General features: G+C 40.8%; 2 protein-coding genes across 2 annotated transcripts in view; one reads left to right on the top strand and one right to left on the bottom strand.

The window, feature by feature from the left end:
* atrx (ATRX chromatin remodeler) overlaps window positions 1–3,460 on the top strand; it is a 62,749-nt gene extending 59,289 nt beyond the window's left edge. Inside the window, exon 35 of the mRNA XM_079839585.1 lies at window positions 1,606–3,460. Coding sequence (XP_079695711.1) covers window positions 1,606–1,830 — 225 coding nt within the window. The 3' untranslated portion in view covers window positions 1,831–3,460. The remainder of the gene's footprint in view (window positions 1–1,605) is intronic.
* A 5,502-nt stretch (window positions 3,461–8,962) lies between these two features.
* Window positions 8,963–17,477, bottom strand: fgf16 (fibroblast growth factor 16). Its single transcript, XM_079839667.1, has 3 exons — window positions 17,166–17,477; window positions 13,941–14,044; window positions 8,963–10,300 (listed from the first exon to the last, which is right to left on the bottom strand). The coding sequence occupies exons 1-3, from the start codon at window positions 17,425–17,427 to the stop codon at window positions 10,055–10,057; spliced, it is 612 nt and encodes a 203-aa protein (XP_079695793.1). The 5' UTR covers window positions 17,428–17,477; the 3' UTR covers window positions 8,963–10,054.
* Between the last annotated feature and the right edge of the window lie 726 nt (window positions 17,478–18,203).

Genomic DNA, 18,203 nt, shown 5'->3' with positions numbered 1-18,203 from the left:
AAAAAATTACAACTGCATTAAATAATGTTATCAGATTGTTTGAAATATTTTTGGTAACACTTTATTTTACAGTGTCCTTGTTACATATGCATTTACTATAGTAATAACAGTAAATTACAACCAAATCCTACCCTAACCCTATAGTAAGTACATGTAGTTAACCAATATTACTCCGTACTTAAATATATAATTACACTGTAACAGAGTAATATTGGTTAACTACATGTACTTACTATAGGGTTAGGGTAGGATTTGGTTGAGGGTTAGTTGCGTCTAATTTACTATTATTACTATAGTAAATGCATATGTAACAAGCACAAAAAAATATGGTTACACTTTATTTTACAGTAAACACAAACAAGAAACTAAACCGCCACTAGGATGCGTCAAGTGACCGCCTTGACCCCTTAACTGTCACCCCCCTTTTTGAGAATACACATGAAAATGCACTATCCAAACTTAAAGGGCTGTAATTCAAGAATGCTTTGGAATATAGACCTAAGTTTGGTCTTGTTTTAAAGCAGACACTCGACAGATTATTGCTGAAGGGAACACAATTCAAAATATGAAAGTATGAATTTAAATTTACTGTAAATAAAAAATACTGTACTAAATATTTTTGATTTTATATAAAATATATATTTTACAAAAACGTTTTAATCTAAAATTACTATAAAATCAAAGCCTTATGTCTAACCAAGTTGTGTACCAAATTTGAAGTTGATATCACAAAAATTGAAGTTCCCATGAAATTTTGTTTAGGCGCAGTACCACACATAGCCACCGGGTGTCATTTAAATTCCATTGATTGTTTTTTTTTATGCATTTTTCTGTACATTTCTGTCCAAATATCACTTCCATCACAAAACGGTCTCCAAATATGGAACCTTGAGACTCAGACCTTTCCGACGATATGTGTTTTGTCAAGATTAGAAAAGATTTTGATTATAAAGTAGTTAAAATAAATGTTGTAATATAAAACATGACGACGCCCACTAGGGGAGGAGCCCGCTAGAATAATTTAAAGTACCATTTCATTTTCACAGTAACGCAACATCCAATTTCAAAACGGTTTTCACAGGATGAATTTTGAGTTCGTAAGCTTTCGAATGATGCCTAATTTATGATAATTACTCAAATATATGATACAAAACAAAGAGTGCCAGGTGTCCTGCCAGCGGGACGGTGACAGTTAAGAGGTTAATGCGTGAGTCATTCGTTCAAACGGCCGATTCAAGAATGAGTTGTTTTTCAACGGGTCGTTGAATCATTGACTCATCTCTCATTTGTTTCCGTTTTCTCTTTGAGAGACTGCACGAGCCTCAACACTATCAATCGCCACTTACACTAAATGTGATAAAACCAGGGTCATTCTCACGTTTTGGTGATTCCCTAGTTCTTTTGTTGTTGTTTTTTGTTCACTTGCCCCTTCAAAAAAAATCCAAGCGTTAATGTCCAGCCCTGAAAATGTAACCAAGCGCGTGTTGTTTGACCATGCTACTACATCACCTGTCCACAAACAATGTTTAACTCAGAAGAAAAGTTTGAAAACAGACCTTGCGACTTTCTGAAGAGAATAACATCTGATCTCGGTCTCCTCTCCAGCTGATGATGTACGTGCAGAAGGTGATCGCCAACCGGAAGGTCCAGGAGCAGCAGATGGCCCTGGCGAGACAGGGTATGTTGCTCAACCAGCTGGCCATGCAGAACGGTCTCTCGGCCCCCATGAATCAGATGGATCTGCTCGGGTTGTACCAGCAGCTCGGGGCGCTCCAGGGCCTCCCCTCCCCACAGATGGGCAAGAACCCGGGCCCGTCTAAGGGCCTGTAGATTCCTCCGCCCCTCGGTGTACACACAGCTGGACTGACACAGCCAGGACACCTACTTGAGCTCCTCGGTCATGAGCGGGCATCCTGGGACTTTGTTAAAGGGGTTTTTGGCAGTGCAGTTTGTCATTTTGTGTATATAGCCTTAATGTTATTCAAGATCTTTTTTTTTTCTCTCACGTATTTAAGATTAAAGAAGATATTCTCCCCAAATGCTTTTAGGCATTGCAAGTTTCTTTCCCCTTGAATAAGGGCTGTGCATATATGAATTATTATATTGCAATGAAAACCGCGTGATTGAGGAGGGACCATAGCGTTTCTGTTCTAGAACCGTAGAGAAGATTACGCCCCGCAAATACTCCTTGCGCTAATATCTTCCTAGTAGTGGATTGTCATCGGTACTGTGATAGCCAGTGCTCCAGAGACACTGCAGCGGACACCTTAAATGTAACGTCAAATCAAATGGCCTTATATCAAGCAGCTAGATCTCTTCTAATGTTTTAAGACCCCTTTTTCTAATCTGCTTTTAGGTATTTAAAATCGTTGTTGCTAATCATGCTATGGAATGTCTGTGTTGTTAAAACTGCTTGCTGAATTCCTCTGGACTTTTGTAACATCGAATTTCTCGTTGTAGTGTTGCCTAGCATATTATTGTTGTGAGTACTGTTCATAATTTCTCTTTCTGTTGTTTTTTCGTTTTTGTTCTGTTTCTTTACCCCACTTGATTTGGGTTTGTGCCTGAGTTGGCGTCTGGCAGGTGTTGGGTACATGTTTTATGTGGTTTAACCGAAGGTCAACCTGTTCTGATCACGATATAATAATGCCAACACTTTCCTTATCGGGTTAGTGCTCGGGCTGTATTGTTCTGTTCTGTTCTTGGGCACATTTTCACTTCGGATGCTAATTTAGATGTTTTTCATTGGCAAACATAAGCCCTTTGATATCCGCAGGGTGTCATTCAGAAATGTAGAGGAACTTTTTCCCCTCCTGAAAGTGTTCTAATGTTAGCATATACACCAACAATTTCTGCCATTAATATGATCTGCTACTTAGTATTTAATATCACATTTAAATAAAGTGACCAAAAGGATGAGTTACATTCAGGTCTTGCTTGTTGGTGGTGTTATTTTTTTGCTGTGGTGTGCAATTTCTGCACTACCTTCGGCACAATGAATTTGCAAAAATGATGATCTGTGCAAACCTATTTCCTCAGTGTTCCTAAGGTTGAATATAAATCATTCTATTGATGCTTGGTTTTTATATATTTTGTCAGGAAGAAATTGCTCTGCAACTGTATCCAATGATCATGACCACAACGAATATTATTTTCTCATTTATATTCGATTTTAATCTTCAATTTGAGCTATTTTGAGAATTTTCGGGAAATTGTGTTTTGTTCCATCTGCTCTACATAGATATGTTTATGTAGATGCCACATTCAACCGCTGCAGGCACATCGACGTGTCCGCCATCTTGGAACAATTATGACACCTATGGCTGTAAAAACCACCAAGCTGATGAAATGGGATAACCTTTCAAAGGTGAAAATGTGCTGGTTTGTGTTGTGTATAACTCAATATGCAATATCCATATCATAAACTGTATAAAACTATGGACGTAGTGTCCGTGATGTCACCCATAGGTTTCTGAAGAGCATTTTTAAAGCCCAAAGTGGGCCGAGCCGGTCGTTGCCATCTTGGCTGCGCGTCACTCCCGGATAACCGAAAATGGGCAAAGAGGCGTGGAGCTGAGGTGACGTGATGATGACTAACAGACAAACGGCAATCCACCTGTCACTCAAGTGGCCACGCCCTTAATTATGCAGAACTTTAAGGCTTAATATAATTTAAACTACTGAGTTATAAAAAATTCACCCCCCTCACAGTTGTCATGAAGGGCAAAATTAGCTATATAGACCAAAACCATTTTTTGTACTAGGCTGTAAACATGTTTTTTTGCATTGGGGGAGATACAGATTTGACTCCCTTTTGGAGCCCGTCTCTAGCGGCTAGTCGATTAATTGCAGGTTAAGTCACTTCCGTGTTGGCTTCAAGACAGACCGCAAGCGGTTGCCGCTTGATCCATATGCAGAATTATCTCATTAATGATAAACTAAATTCTGTGGAAATCATCTGATAATGTCTATTGCAGATATAGATAGCCATACATGTGAATAGCTAGGTTGAAAATGCACTGTCCACTTGCTCTTGAGTGTCACAGACCGGATTTGACCCTACCAATATGGCGAATGGCTTACATAAAGTAACCCATAGAAACAAACACTGAGGCATATACTGTATATCTATGCGAGAGGCATTGCCAATGGTCGGAGCTGTCACTGGACTGACTGTAAAATTGGCAAACATACTGGGTGCAAAATTAACACAAGTACCATATATATATGTTGGCCACCTTGAATTACAGACATTGGGTTTAAGGTACTTTTTACATGTATACTGGCTAGACCTGGGGCCGGATTCACGAAAATCTTCTTAAGAAAGAATTTAAGAAAATTCTTAAGATAAATTCTAAGAAGTTCGTAAGAATGTTCCTAAGCGCAATTCTTGAAAAATTATTAAGTTCTCAAATATTTTCTTAAGAACATCTTAAATTTTTACTTAAGAAGAAAATAAACGGTGTTATTTTATTTAAAGGTATTACTGAAGACTCGCTGGATGAAAAACACCTCAAAGCCCGTCTTTTTGCGCTTCCTGCAGATTAGCCTACTGTAGTTACTAGGGATGCAACAATACACTTAGTCCACGGTTCAATATATACCTCGGTTTTTAACCACGGTTTTCCGTTCTGTTCTGATGGCTTGTCACATCAGTTTTTTGCTATTCTATTTTAAGCGACAGGAACAGCAAGGGGTTAAGGAGAAAAAAAGAGTATTTTTTTATTTCTTTATTTTACTTAAAAGAGTTGAAAAACCTTACTTAAACTTAAAACTTTACTTAAAAAAAAACCTTGTACACATTCCTAGTGTATTCTATAATATAAAATAAATATATATAAAGATTTACACTGGCAGCTCAGAGCTGTAGAGCAGCATTTAAGTATGAAATTGAATTAATAAATGTTAAATTAAAACACTACATAGACTTCACTATAAAATATACATTGATTCTTATTAAACTACTGTATTAAAGTTTTTCAGTCAAGAGCAGTGAGGGATTTTCTTTTTGTCTTTTGTTGTTGTATTAACATTAAAGGGAAAGTTCACTCAGAAATGAAAATTCTGTCATCGAAAAATGAATACAGGTTTGAAACAATATTAGAGTGAGTAAATAATGACATCATTTTAGAGGTGAACTGTCCCTTTAAGGATCGCGTGTCCGCTACTGCGCTGCTGTCAATTTAAGACCTTCGTACATCTAATATACAGACACGCCGATTTTATTTTCACTTTAGACATAACTGACTGTGTTTATGTTAACCTTGTGTGTATTTGACAGTATTAGCGCAGTTAGACGACTTAGTCCAGTAATCGCGTGTTTGACAGGTGTTTAGTGCTCATGCTCGGAAAAGCACATGTTTAACCGGCAAGGCTTTAAAACGCATGCAAATAATGAACTTTCGTGATTGTGAATAACTATAGTGTTCCGTGAGTATAACTCCACCACTAACGCGTGATGTGAATGTATGTCGTGTTGTTCAGTATTGGGATGGAGGCAAATGATAGAATTTGTAGAAAAATAATTAATTAAATGCAAAACCGAAAAAACAGCAATTCACAAGCGCGTATTGAACCGTGAATGCCGTACCGAACGGTTCAATATTATATTGAGTATTGTGGTATCCCTAGTAGATATCATAGGTGTGCAGACTATTTTCGTCGTGACTGGCTTGACGGGTGTAAATCACTCTATTGTGTTTTTAATGTGCCGTGTCGGTAAAATCGTTCTATTATAAGAGCCTAGCCGTTTATCAAGAATGCTTCTTGGGTATCAAAGATCAGCCTTTAGATCTACACAAGACGAATCATATCTCAGAGCCAACGGCAAACGTCAGAGGACTGGCCGAGGAAAGGCTGCTCTCGCCGGGGTTAATGAGCGCTGAACACCCACTGATCAACTGAATCTCACAACTCCGAAAACGGCAGAAAAAATGGTCAAATAGGCGCTCTCTTTATAAATAAACCACAGATTGAATCTTTAAACAAGTACATTCTCGCCTGAAAAAGTCTTAAAACTACAATTTGTGTCACATTAACAGTAGTATTTTTAAATTACGCGGGGTTTCTCGTCCGCTATTGACGCTTGCTGGTTGGTGCGAGCTGGTTTTATACTCATCCATATGGTACTATTAGTTATAAATATTATATTTAGCTAGCTACTGTTATGTTGTAATGCTTAATATTTGAAACAACCCAATACATTTGTTAAACATCTTACATTTGGGTATTTAAGATAGGTTGGAGGTTATCCTAACTTGAAGTTATTTACGATGATTTTTAAGAACATTCTTTTCGTGAATATGAATTCTTCTTCAATTTTATCTTAAGAACAATCATAAGAAAAAAAGATAAGAACATTCTTAAGAAAAGTTTTTGGGAATACAAAATATTCTTATATTTTTTCTAGGGCTGTCAAAAGATTAATTGCATCCAAACTAGAAGTTTGTGTTTACACAATATATGTGTGTGTACTGTGTTAATTATTATTTATATATAAATACACACAAGCATGTATATATTTAAGATTATATATATATATATATATAAATAAATAAAACATTTATATATATTATAGATTATATAAATCTATATACAGTATATACATGCAAATATTTCTTAAATATATTCATGAATGTGTGTGTATTTATATATAAATAATAATTAACAGAGTACACACATATATTATGTAAACACAAACTTTTATTTTGGATGTGATTAATCTTTTGACAGCCCTAATTTTTTCTCAAGTAAGAAAATAAGAAGAAATTGGCAGTTGAGAATGATTAAATTCTTAAGAATGTTTCGTGAATCCGGCCCGTTTGGCAACCCCAATTAAACACCTGACCAAGCTAATCGAGGTTTTGGGGATTACTAGTTACAGGCAGGTGAGTTTGACCAGAGTTGCAGGACAGCGGCCTTCTTAGATGTTCATGCGTGTTAAAAATGTGCCACACCCGTCCCACGACTGCAGCAATGCAGTTGACAGTCAGATGCGGTCTCCAGAAGACGACAGAACTTGCTTTGAGCCTAGTTAGTTCTAATTATTCTAGCATTGGAGAACTATCGAGCACTCGATTTTCTGTAAACAAATGAGACCGTAGCAAATTTCCGATGTGCTTTCTCCAGGCAGCTATTGTTTTCACACCATGAGAATCTATCGCCTCCCGTACACCCCAATCTACCCCTTCAGTCTTTCATCTGCTGTGTCTTTTCTACTGCTTGCTATTATTTTCATTTCTTTAGCAGCCAGGGTTTTTCTCCCCCCTCTTTTCCATTCGCCCCCTCAAGCCCACGTCTCCCTCCCGAGGGGAGCTTGCATTCACAGCTTGCAGAAAGCTGCCAAAAGGGAAACATTACAACTATTGCAGATGTTGAAATGTTGATCCCATCCTTGGTATGCCCAGATTACCACTCGGCTAACTTGGGCAGCTGTTCCCTCATCTATCCCCCAATGTTAAAACCTGCTTCCGTTCACATGAACACGCAGCATACACTTGGTTTCTGAAAGTATTCGAGCGTGTTGGCTGCAAGGCTAACAATTGATCATCTGAGCGGAGCCGAGCCAAGGATGTTGTCAGGCATCGGTGGTGGGTGGGGTTGTGAATGTTTGTAAATCTGGATTGTTCTATCCAAATGGTTCATTTCTGATTATGAGGGTTGACTGAAACCCTATAGAGTCCATTCAGGGCAACGTCAGTGCTGGTCCAAATCTTCATTCAATCACTGTGGGAGTTTAGTGTTTCTGTGATTTACAACTTATCGGATTCCTTAAAAACAACCATAGTTCTACGCATTAATATTGTTGCGGTGCCGACTTTTCAACAGGTTTGACGCCCACCAAAGCAACACATTCTCTTGTATTGTTTCGCTTTCTGTAGGGCGTTGATTTATGCCTCTACAGACTGCTTGGGGAGAACTTTCCCACAGGTTCCCTGAGCCAAGAGCTGTCTTTTTACATCATCAGCTAACATCCACATCTCTAGAGAGCTGGATTATTCTGTGAATGCTGCTGTGATGTCCTGGAATTTACGCTCCACTAGATAAACAACATTTCACCGATTGATTGACTCCACCTTACATGAAGATTTTCTGAAAGAGGTTATCGAATGTGTTGTACTTTGAAGACAACATGAAATCAGAGTTCGCTCTTCCTACTTGACCCTACTATTCCAGACAAAATGTTTGTCTTTGTAATCTTTCATCAAAACATGCTCTGCCTCTGATGAAATGCCACACACCGTTTTACTTGCAAAATAGATGACATAATATATAGAAGTACAGTGGTTTGTGAATGCCGTATTATGTTGACTTAATTAACTAGTGCTTTCACAGCCTTCAGTGCCTTAAAACTGTGAGAAAAGGGCCAAAATGATAGACTGGGTAAACCTGATCTGCCGGCGATTTGATTTCGCTCTGCAACTCAGTCTGGAACCCTGTACATTCATTTCTTCTGCTTCTGTTACACTTTCGCGGGAACCAATCACAGACTGGCTTATCCACCTGGCGTGCTTTTGGCGGGTTTAACACGATGACGGAGAGAGAAGCGATGGGTCGTTGCCCGTTGATCACGCCTCTTGTGGTCTGATTGGTTGAAGGACTATCCAATTGCGTACAGGGTCATTTAATTTATGCTCGTTGATCACGCCTCTTGTGCAGTAGAAAATACAATCTTAAATTAAGCTTGGTCTGGTGATAGCCAGACAACCAAAATGACTAACCGTAGCTAAACTATCATAGAAGTCAAACTCAATCAGCTCAGTGTTTCTCAGATTTTAATTGGTACAGAGAATCCTTGCAAATATGGTCAGTGACAATAAACAATAGCAGGACAATTTTATTGTCAGTCATTCAGGTCAAATGTTTTAGCCCTTCTGTATATTTCAGTAGAATCTACAGTTCCAATAACTTCAAGTTCATTACAAAATAGAGCCTTTGAAATAAATAAATAGATTTATATATAGATTTATAATTATACTTTATATGTAGAAAATAAATATATTGTACATCTTATAAATAGGTTTGTCCATATTTACATGTCTTTCACTTACATTTTAATAATGTTCCTGACAACCTGAACATTATAAGTCGCTCTTTGTCAAATGACCAAAGCCTCTACCGAACCCTTCAGGAAGCACCATACATTTTCTCCCCTTGCTTCGAAAGTTTGCTGTTTCTACCAAATTTGTAAGGTTTGACCTCTCCTGAACCTTCAAAAGAAGCAGACAGAAGACCAAATGATCTATGTAAGCCATAATGGTGTTTGTGTCCATTATTATAAAGCCTCAATAATTTGTCCACAACCTCACAATTTATCCATTCAAAATCAATATTGTTTCAGTAGAAGCTGGTCATTGTTCTTCAAAGCATCTTCTTCCTTTTTAAGTGCCCTTAAAGGTATATTTAATTTGAAAAGCTCTTGCTTTGCATTCGTCCTACAGGAAGGTCAGGGTACCCCCCCCCCCCCCCCCATGTCCATCTTCTTGCTAAGTGCTGCGTCATGACCTTTCAACAGAAGATCCGCCATAGGGTCACCAGAATTGGCATGTTGAGTTTTATCTTTACAGTCACAGGCAGTTTTACTTCCTATGCTCAGGTGAAAAGTTGCTCAATAGATTTAGGTTTCGACCCTTGTTTTGTTTTTTTTCCAGTGAGAAAATGGCCAAAATGTGGTTCACTTTACAAAAAGTGTGGCTCACACAATGACTGTCTGAAGAAAGGTTGATTGTATGACACATGTCATGAGGCCCTGAAGTCAACACCTCTTCCTCAAGACATCTTTTGGCACCAGCTTTGGATGCAGGAATGTTCCCTCTTCTCTGTGGTTTAAAACCCATTAAGGAGAGGAAACGGAGCCATCCAGGACACACACGTACTGTTTATCTCAATCACCATTGGAGAGGGCCTCCTCATTTTGGACCAGAACCCAAATATAAACAGCTGTGAGGCGAGAGAAGTAGGGTCTTGTATTTCTTAGTGTTCTTCGGAGTCCATCTTTCCCATCAAGCACCTCTACTACGCCTCTCCAACACAGCAACTCCAACGGATGCTCTGGTCACCTGTGCTGGAACAAGTCTCTGTAAGCTTGGGGTATCTTGTCTATCTCAACAGGTCTGGGCAGGAAGTGAGTCAACTTCTGGTGCTTTTTAGTCCTGCCGCCTTCTCGAGGCGAGCCGTCCTTGTTCAGAGCCACGTAATAGTATCTCCCAGTGTCCGCGTGCTTGTAGAGTGTAGATGCATACGTGTTGTACCAGTTCTCCTCGAATTGCTCACGGAACACACACTCTGCTGTCAGCTTCTTCTGCAAGGCAACCAGAAAGAGACAAAAACATTGTTTTGATTATTTGGATATGGTCAGTTACAGTAGCATTATTGGAAAGATCTTGTGTCCTACCATGATAAATAAGCTTCGCCTAAACCAGCAGTGTCCAGTCTTGAAGGGCCACCTACCTACAGAGTTTAGTTTCAACCCCAATCAAACACACTTGAGACAACTAATCAAGGTCTTCAGGATTACTAGAAACTTCCAGGCAGCAAGTTGAAGCTAAACTCTGCGGGAAGGTGGCCCCTTCAGGAGCAGGATTGGACACCCCTGGTCCCCCTAGACTAGAGCCTCGTTTCCACCGAAATTACACGGAACAATTCCTAGCAGGAACTTATTTCCCCAGACCTGTTGCTCTCTGCATTTCCATCACGGTCTAAAGGACTGCACGCAAATTTTACAGTTCCGGTCTGATTTCGTCCTCCACATATAAGCTTCTAGGGTTAGTCCACCCAAAAATTCTGTCATTAATTTCTCACTCTCATATCGTTCCAAACCCATGAGACCATCGGTCATCTTCGGAACACAAATTAAGATATTTTAGACTCAAATACGACCACTTTTAAGGTCCAGAAAGGTAGTAAAGAGATAATTAAAACAGTCCATGTGACTACAGTGGTTCAACTTTAATTCTATGAAGCGCCAAAAATACATTTTGTACGCAAAAAACAAACAAAGATAACGACTTTATTCAACTATTTCTTCTCTTTCGTGTCATGTGGTGCTCAGCTAATAGTGAGCCGCCGTTCTGCCGTAGAACCCGGAAGCACTGCACTGTGTGAATAGTCCAGCAACGTGAATAATGTAAGAGGGTGACAGGGAAGAGAAGACATTGTTGAATAAAGTCGTTATTTTTGCTCTGGGTTTTTTCTGCACGGAAAGTTTTCTCGTCACTTCATAACATTAAGGCCTGTTCACACCGGGACGATTTTCGCGCGCGTTTATCGCAGATGTTTAACAAAGGGCGCCAATGTGAGTGTGCACACCGACGCGAAAAACGCCAGGCGTAAAAGCGTCATTTAAAAAAAAAAACGTCTCAGGTTCGTTTTTTTATTTTGACGCGGCGCGTTAAAAACTAGCTGACCAATGAGATCGGCGCTTTTGTTCACGTGCCTGGAGCTGCTGAAGTGACATAAAACACGACATGGTGGCGCTCAAGCACAAAATGGTCTTGCCGAGCACACATTGATACGACGAAGTAGTAGTCAGTAGACAAAGAAGAAGATGAGCTCCTAATGCTGCCTGCCAGTTAGCAAAAAGTGTGTGTGAATGGTTTTGGCCATAGACATAATATATCTATGGTTTTGGCAAGCACATAAATACTGTCTCTCTTCTTTTTCTGTGTGACAAGCGAGTGTCAGAAGCGTAAAGTGCCGCAGCACCACCTTGTGTACCGGGAGCGCATCTACTGAATGTGCACGTTCACTCGGCGCATTGCTAGTGGAAATCGCTTGGGTGTGAACACTCAAGACACGCCGAAAAAATGTCACAAAAAACGCTGGCGATAAGCGTGCACGATATTCGTCCCGGTGTGTGCAGGCCTTTAAGGTTTGAACCACTGTAGTCACATGGACTATTTTAATGATAACTTTATGGGGCCAGAAAGCTCTCGGAATGCATCAAAAATATCTTCATCTGTGTTCCGAAGAACAAAGGTCTTACGGGTTTGGAACGACATGAGTGAGTAATGAATTATTCATTTTTGGGGGAACTAACCCTTTACTAAAGCCTGAACCTCATCAAAAAACATTTTTTAAAAATGGTGCTTGAAATAAAATTCTGCGTGGAGTCAACCAATCAAAATGCTGTGTGAACTCAACCAATCAGCATGTTCAGCGCCCAAGTCCCACCCCCAAAAGATTCTGAACTTTGAAAAAGTATTTTCTGAGGGGGAAATGTTTACCCGTAACTTCATCTAGACCATGGTCCCTGCAGTCGAAACACACTGATTACCACCCCAAAGTCCCTAGTTCCTGCTGTGGAAACGCGGCTTAAGTTTAAGATGTGAATTAAAATGTAAAACCGTTCTACTTTCCTGACCCAATCAGAAATATCCTAACCAAAACTATGCTATGGTGTGATATCTAGCTCTGTCCATCAAGAGTCCAGTGTAAGTGCATTTGACCACATGTTTAAGAACTAACATGCGCCTTCCAGACCTCCAGATGCGCTGGAAAGCATGAGGGTGTGAAGACGTGGTACTGTTTCTTTCTCACAGTGCAAGGTTTACCCTTGTCACCATCGCAAAATGTGTGGAGTGGAAACTATCTTGAGGCCAGACAGCAGGTGCTCGCTGCACCAGAGAAGGGAAAGTCATTATGGGCAAGCTTTGCAGTTTACACCCAAAATCATTCTTCAAATCTGTTAACCTTTTTGTCTGCTTCCCCCATGATGCAACAAGCTCTCTCGCACAAACACGGCAGCTTGAGAGAGTCTGTGTGGGCTGCTACTACTACACCACTGACAGAACTCCATGAGCAATGACTTCGGGTTAAGCAGGTGAACATTTGCTGGCTGACTACACCGCTGAGAACAATAGAAGACACTGGGGCTACATCATGTTTCCTGCCAAAGAACAGTCGTGCAATGGGCCAGGTTCAAGTCTTGGTGTCAAGGCAATACATTTAAAATTAGTTTTTAAGATAGTCAACTTTAAGAGTTCTGTTAAGTCGTTTAAACAGTTGGCCATATGAATAGGTAAAACATAGGGCTGCTTAACTTTAGGAGTAAAGCTATTTGGACTAAATACTGCTCCATGCATGGCATTTACAAAATGCTGTCTCCTTGATTTTAATGCATCTGCGCAGTGAACCTAGCCCTTGCGAGTCTTCAGGTGATTTGCAGTGCGATTGCATGCTGACATGCATTTACAGTCTGATTTAATGGGATGTTATCGCATTACATGTGAAGTCATCTCTTCTTGCTTTAAATAGGTTTGTTTTAACTCAGGGTCCACAGAAACGTACTGGGGCCCCCGCTTATTGTCTCTGGAAATCTGATAGCTTGTTTCTCCCGCAAGCATGGCGAAGTCTGCAGAGGGGGAGGCCAGGCGCATTTTCCTATATATGGTTCTCTATGCTAGCATACAAAAAGTCAGTCAAATCCCGCTACGTGCTTTTATCTCCTGGTGTCCGTTACAATTAGCACTCCAGCAGAGAAAAGCGTGCGACACGCAGATATGCAAGAGACCAAGAGCTCTCAGCTCGTATATCCACGATATGTGGGTGTGTATATGTTACACGCTTCATGTGTTCCTGGAAAATATGTAAATATTTTAAGTATGGAGCGAAAGGAAGAGGCAGTTTTTCTTCTTCGAGATTGAACGCTTGTTCTTATGTGGAAAGTTGCAAAGACAAAACAAGGTGAGCCACGCGGGCTACCACTGATCAGAGGTCAGGGCTTGCAGCAGTGGAAACACTGCTTGTTTTGTCTGGTTAAGTGTTTTTTTTATTGTACATCTACATCATATGGGGAACAGACTATGAGCTGGTGGGTGGGTTGTCGTTTGCTCCTCATTCCAGCTTTGACTGCATTCCTATTGAAACACTTCATAGAGCAGAACCTTCTGTTGGTGGATGTTGTTTGGAGTGTGTGTGAGCACTACAGGGGTTTGACTTACCGACCCATAGAGTTCACCTTTCTCATTCATCCCCAGATAAAGACCAGCATCCACGCCTCGTATGCTCACCAGCCCGACGGCCAGACTGATAAACTCCAGAATACCTGCCAGACAACAACACTCGTCAGACATTGACCAGACACCTTCAAAAGTGCAGCACAGCTGTAAGGCAACAGTGCTGTACAGGCAAGAGTATTTTGAGTAAGATGTTTCAGGGAAGCCAGCCTAAAGGCCTGGACACACCGGGACGAATATCACGCGCGTTTTTCGGCACGTCTTGAGTGTTCACACCCAATCGATTTTCATTGACGATGAGCCGATACAAGACCGTTTTGTGCTTGAGCGCCACCAAGTCGTTTTTTACTGTAACTTCAGCAGCTCCAGGCACGTGAACAAAAGTGCCGATCTCATTGGTCGGCCAGTTTTTAACACGCGTCAAAAAAAACGGACCAAAGGCGTTTTTTTAAATGACGCTTTTATGCCTGCCATTTTGCGCGCCGTTGTGCACACTCACATTGGCTTCCTTTGTTTAGTCACGAGGCGTTAAACGCACATGAAAATCGTCCCGGTGTGAACAGGCCTTAAGGTGGTTCACAGGTTTTAGCTGGTTTTAGCCAAGCTGGTTGTTAGCCAACGGGTCTCTCGGTCTGACGAGCTGACAAATGCCCAAAACCACCAAAGCACACCGGCCTAACCAACTTGGCCAGGCTACCAACTTTGCTATCACCTTTGACTGGTTGTTTTTGCTTTTAATGTTTTCCACCAAGAATAACTGATGTTTAAACTCCTCTCTGTATTCTGTTGTGTTTGGTCTACTTTGAGAATTTGGTAGTTTTCTCACCAGACTACCATCTAAAAAAAATGTGGCACAATCTAAAAATAACCTAAAGGACAGGAAATTAAAGTCTTGTTACTAACACTTTGTTCACAGAGCGTGTGCACAACACAAAAGTCAAGTTTTTGTTGTAACTGCTGCTTGAATTTGATCTCGCTTTATTTCGTCGACTTTTGAAATACATGTTTCTTATACAAATCAATATTGTTATCTGCATCGGGGTGCATTCGTGTCAATTTTCAGGATGCGAGCCCAATCTTGGCCGAAACCAGCTGTTCACACTTTCTTGATTAAAGACTAAAGCAAAAACTACACCTTTGTGGCCTTTTACCACCACCTGGACCGAGTATGTTGTGATTCGGATGCCAAACGACGACACAGAAAACTCTCTGAAGCTGGGTTAAGCAGAAGCACATTTCATATGCGTTTAATCAAAGACACTGCCAGCTTGCAACATTACCGACAAACGGCTCGCATTTGCCAGAAGGATGCCAGAAACATGACCGCGGACCACCCAATCCAGTAAAGCAGCTTGTCTCGGCCTAAAAACAAGCATTACCACTGGATTCCACAGTGGTCATGCTTTAATTTAGAGCTATTCCTGTTTTCTAAGCGAGGGCTGCACCTGCACAATGATTACGGATCAGAGCAATGCAAAAAATTCTCGTGTCTGGGCTCTGCTATCATTTGTTTATCATTGTAATACCAAGCACTCCTTGACTGATTTATTAGTGCTGTAATTAGTAGTGTCTGTGCCTGCGTCGGCCCGAGTCCTTTGAACACGTTTTCAGAGAAAAACAGCCTCATGCTGTGAGCTTGTTTTCCACTGCAGAGGAGCACCTGCGTCCCTTGACCCCGCGCTGGAGTTCGCCGAGGGCAGTTCGAGTGCAAGACTCGGAGATATGCTGCTCTTGTCTGGTGGGCGGATTGATATACAGTGGTCCCAAAGCAAAATATCAAAATGTCATCTGCTCTCAAATGCCCCTTTATTACAACCGAGTCATTTTGCAATCATTTTGATTCACCACTTTTGATGATTTTTTTTAGTGGTTTCACAATCACAGATCTCTGTTTCAACACTGAATCTATTCTAACAAACTTCTGCTTTTAATCATTCGTGTTAAAAGGTTTATTGTGCTATATTTCTTTACTATAAATGCTCTGGCATTCATAAAATAACAAATAAGTGTGCCATAACTGTCCGAGCACTGTGTAGATTCTGACATGGGACCCTCAAAAGCAAAACATTATCAATATTAAGAAAGAAAGGTACTGTTGTACCCCCTAACATCTTGAAATCTAAACCACTGAAGTTATGCATACACGTTTTGTCTTGTGCATGCAATCTGAATCCAGATCTGCCAGAGTGAACTTTTTCAAATGTTTAATCTTAACCTTGATTTTACTATTACATTATTATTATTTCTCATAAGTTTTCCTTTTCGTTTTCCTTTTTCCTTCACAATGACTGACAGTAAATTATTTGATTTTGAGTGGCCAATTGTGCGCTCGCTGATCAGTAGGGACATGCAGCGTTTTTGGACACTATAAACAGGTGTAATTGATTAAAAGTAAGGAATGACTTTAATGCTGAATATATGACACCAAGTTTAATTGTTATTAGTGCCATCTTTGAGTGTGTGAATCTGTGTGTGTCTACTTAACCATAATTGGGGAACAAATTTGTACCTAAAAGTGAGCAAAACCATACAAAATCTCCCTTTGGGGATGTCCTCATTTGTAAAGTGTTATAAAAACACTTATTAAGTTAAGTTTTTTAAAGAAAGTTTTCTATGATGTAGGTTTAGGGTCAGGTTATAAAATGTACAATTATCTGTATATAAAAACAATGCAATATCCCCAGTTAGATAGCCAAGCGTGCGTGTGTGTGTGTGTGTGTACCTACTTAACCATATATTGGGACACATTTGTACCCAGAAGGCAGCTAAACCTGACAAAATATCTCAAAACCTTCTTTTGAGGACATCCTCATTTGTAAATAAAGTGTTTTTTTATTGTAGAGCAGAAAGTATGTGTACATAAAGCAGAAGTCCATGCAATGTAGAGAGCGTGTGTATGTGTGTAAATATTAGCATTGTTTTCCCCTAATAAACACATTTGGTCAGGCTACAAGTAAACTTTCATCCTTGTACTTTTTGAAGGCGTTAGAATATCCAATTCCAAACACATTGGCTATGAATGTTTCTTAATTTAGCTTGAGATATGGCACAATGCAATTTATAAACACTTAAAGACTATTTTTAATCCTTCGGGACTCTCCCTAAAATCGAAATGGACAGGGCAACAGTTCCCCAGAGAGACCCAGGTATTTTAACACACCTATGATGCCCAAAAGTGCCGACTGACTGACGGGTGGATGGAGTTCTCACCGAATCTGCTGTGGTCCTGTCTGGTTCCGTGCACCGTCCCGTTGGGAAATATCTCCAGCTGGAAGCCGGTGCGGCAGTAGAGCTGCCTCCTGCGCAGGATGCCCTTCAGGTGGCCAAAATCCGTCAGCGATCCGCGCTGCAGTCTGCCCTCAATCAGACCCAATCTCTCATTCAAACCATCCGACAGAGGCACATTCCCTAACGCTGGAAAAGCCTGCAAATCCAGATCGATGCTCCCGAGAAATCCAGCCACCTCTGCCATGTCGAGGAAACTTTGGGCGTTTAGAGAGCGGAGAGGAGAGAGACGCTCTTTTCATCTGTGATCAGACTGAACGAGTCATTTATATAGACATCCATATCCTCCCCGAGCCACGCCTGGATGACATCCCTGCTGCTTCACCTTCAGCATGTCAACGGAGAGCTTCTGCTCCAACTTTCATAACTGATGCTACTGATGTTTCGGAGCGCAAGCGCGCCTGGGGTCTGCGCGTGTGCGTAAAACAACGCTCGGCCCGCGAAAAGTCCTAAAGTGAAGATCAGTGACAGAATAGCAAACCCACGCAGTGCGAGGAGTTCTCACACGGTCTGCGTGTGTCTGTGTTTCACTCGTCTGCGTGACTGGGGTCTGCCAGAGGATCAGTCTCTCTCACTGCAGCGCGCTGCGAGTCACTAGAGGAGTTCAGGGCTGCGTCTCAAACTCTAATCTGCTGCCTCCCTAGATTGCGCTTTTGGCCGTTCCGCAGTTCTGGGCATCACAGACACTAGCAAGAACTTGTAACAGTGAACTGAGTACCTTGACGTTATTTGGGTATCACATGTGTGTGCAGCAACCTGTAACCGAGAGCTGCCTACCTAAGTGTCTGCAACATTTTTGGACATGGCAGGTGGTTCCAACAGTCTGGGCCATCATAACCTGCCTAGTGCCTACCTAGACAACCTAATTGAACATAATGGTACAACAATTGGTATGTAGTATGTGCAACATTTCTTCCTAACCCTAACCCAGCACTTCCATTTTTTTAGCATTGGCATTTTTTT

Source organism: Gobio gobio (genome assembly GCF_949357685.1).
Source record: "Gobio gobio genome assembly, chromosome: 16".
Lineage (NCBI taxonomy): Eukaryota > Metazoa > Chordata > Actinopteri > Cypriniformes > Gobionidae > Gobio > Gobio gobio.
The sequence above is the reverse complement of the archived record's forward strand: the minus strand, read 5'-3'. Positions and strand labels throughout refer to the sequence as shown.

Bases quoted from the DNA above. Each gene is read 5' to 3' on its own strand.
- fgf16 (XM_079839667.1), bottom strand. From the start codon at position 17,427: ATGGCAGAGGTGGCTGGATTTCTCGGGAGCATCGATCTGGATTTGCAG. The intron at 14,045-17,165 runs GTGAGAACTCCA...GTTGTCTGGCAG, and splicing joins ACAGGACCACAGCAGATTCG to GTATTCTGGAGTTTATCAGT. The intron at 10,301-13,940 runs GTAAGTCAAACC...GTTGCCTTGCAG, and splicing joins AAGGTGAACTCTATGGGTCG to AAGAAGCTGACAGCAGAGTG.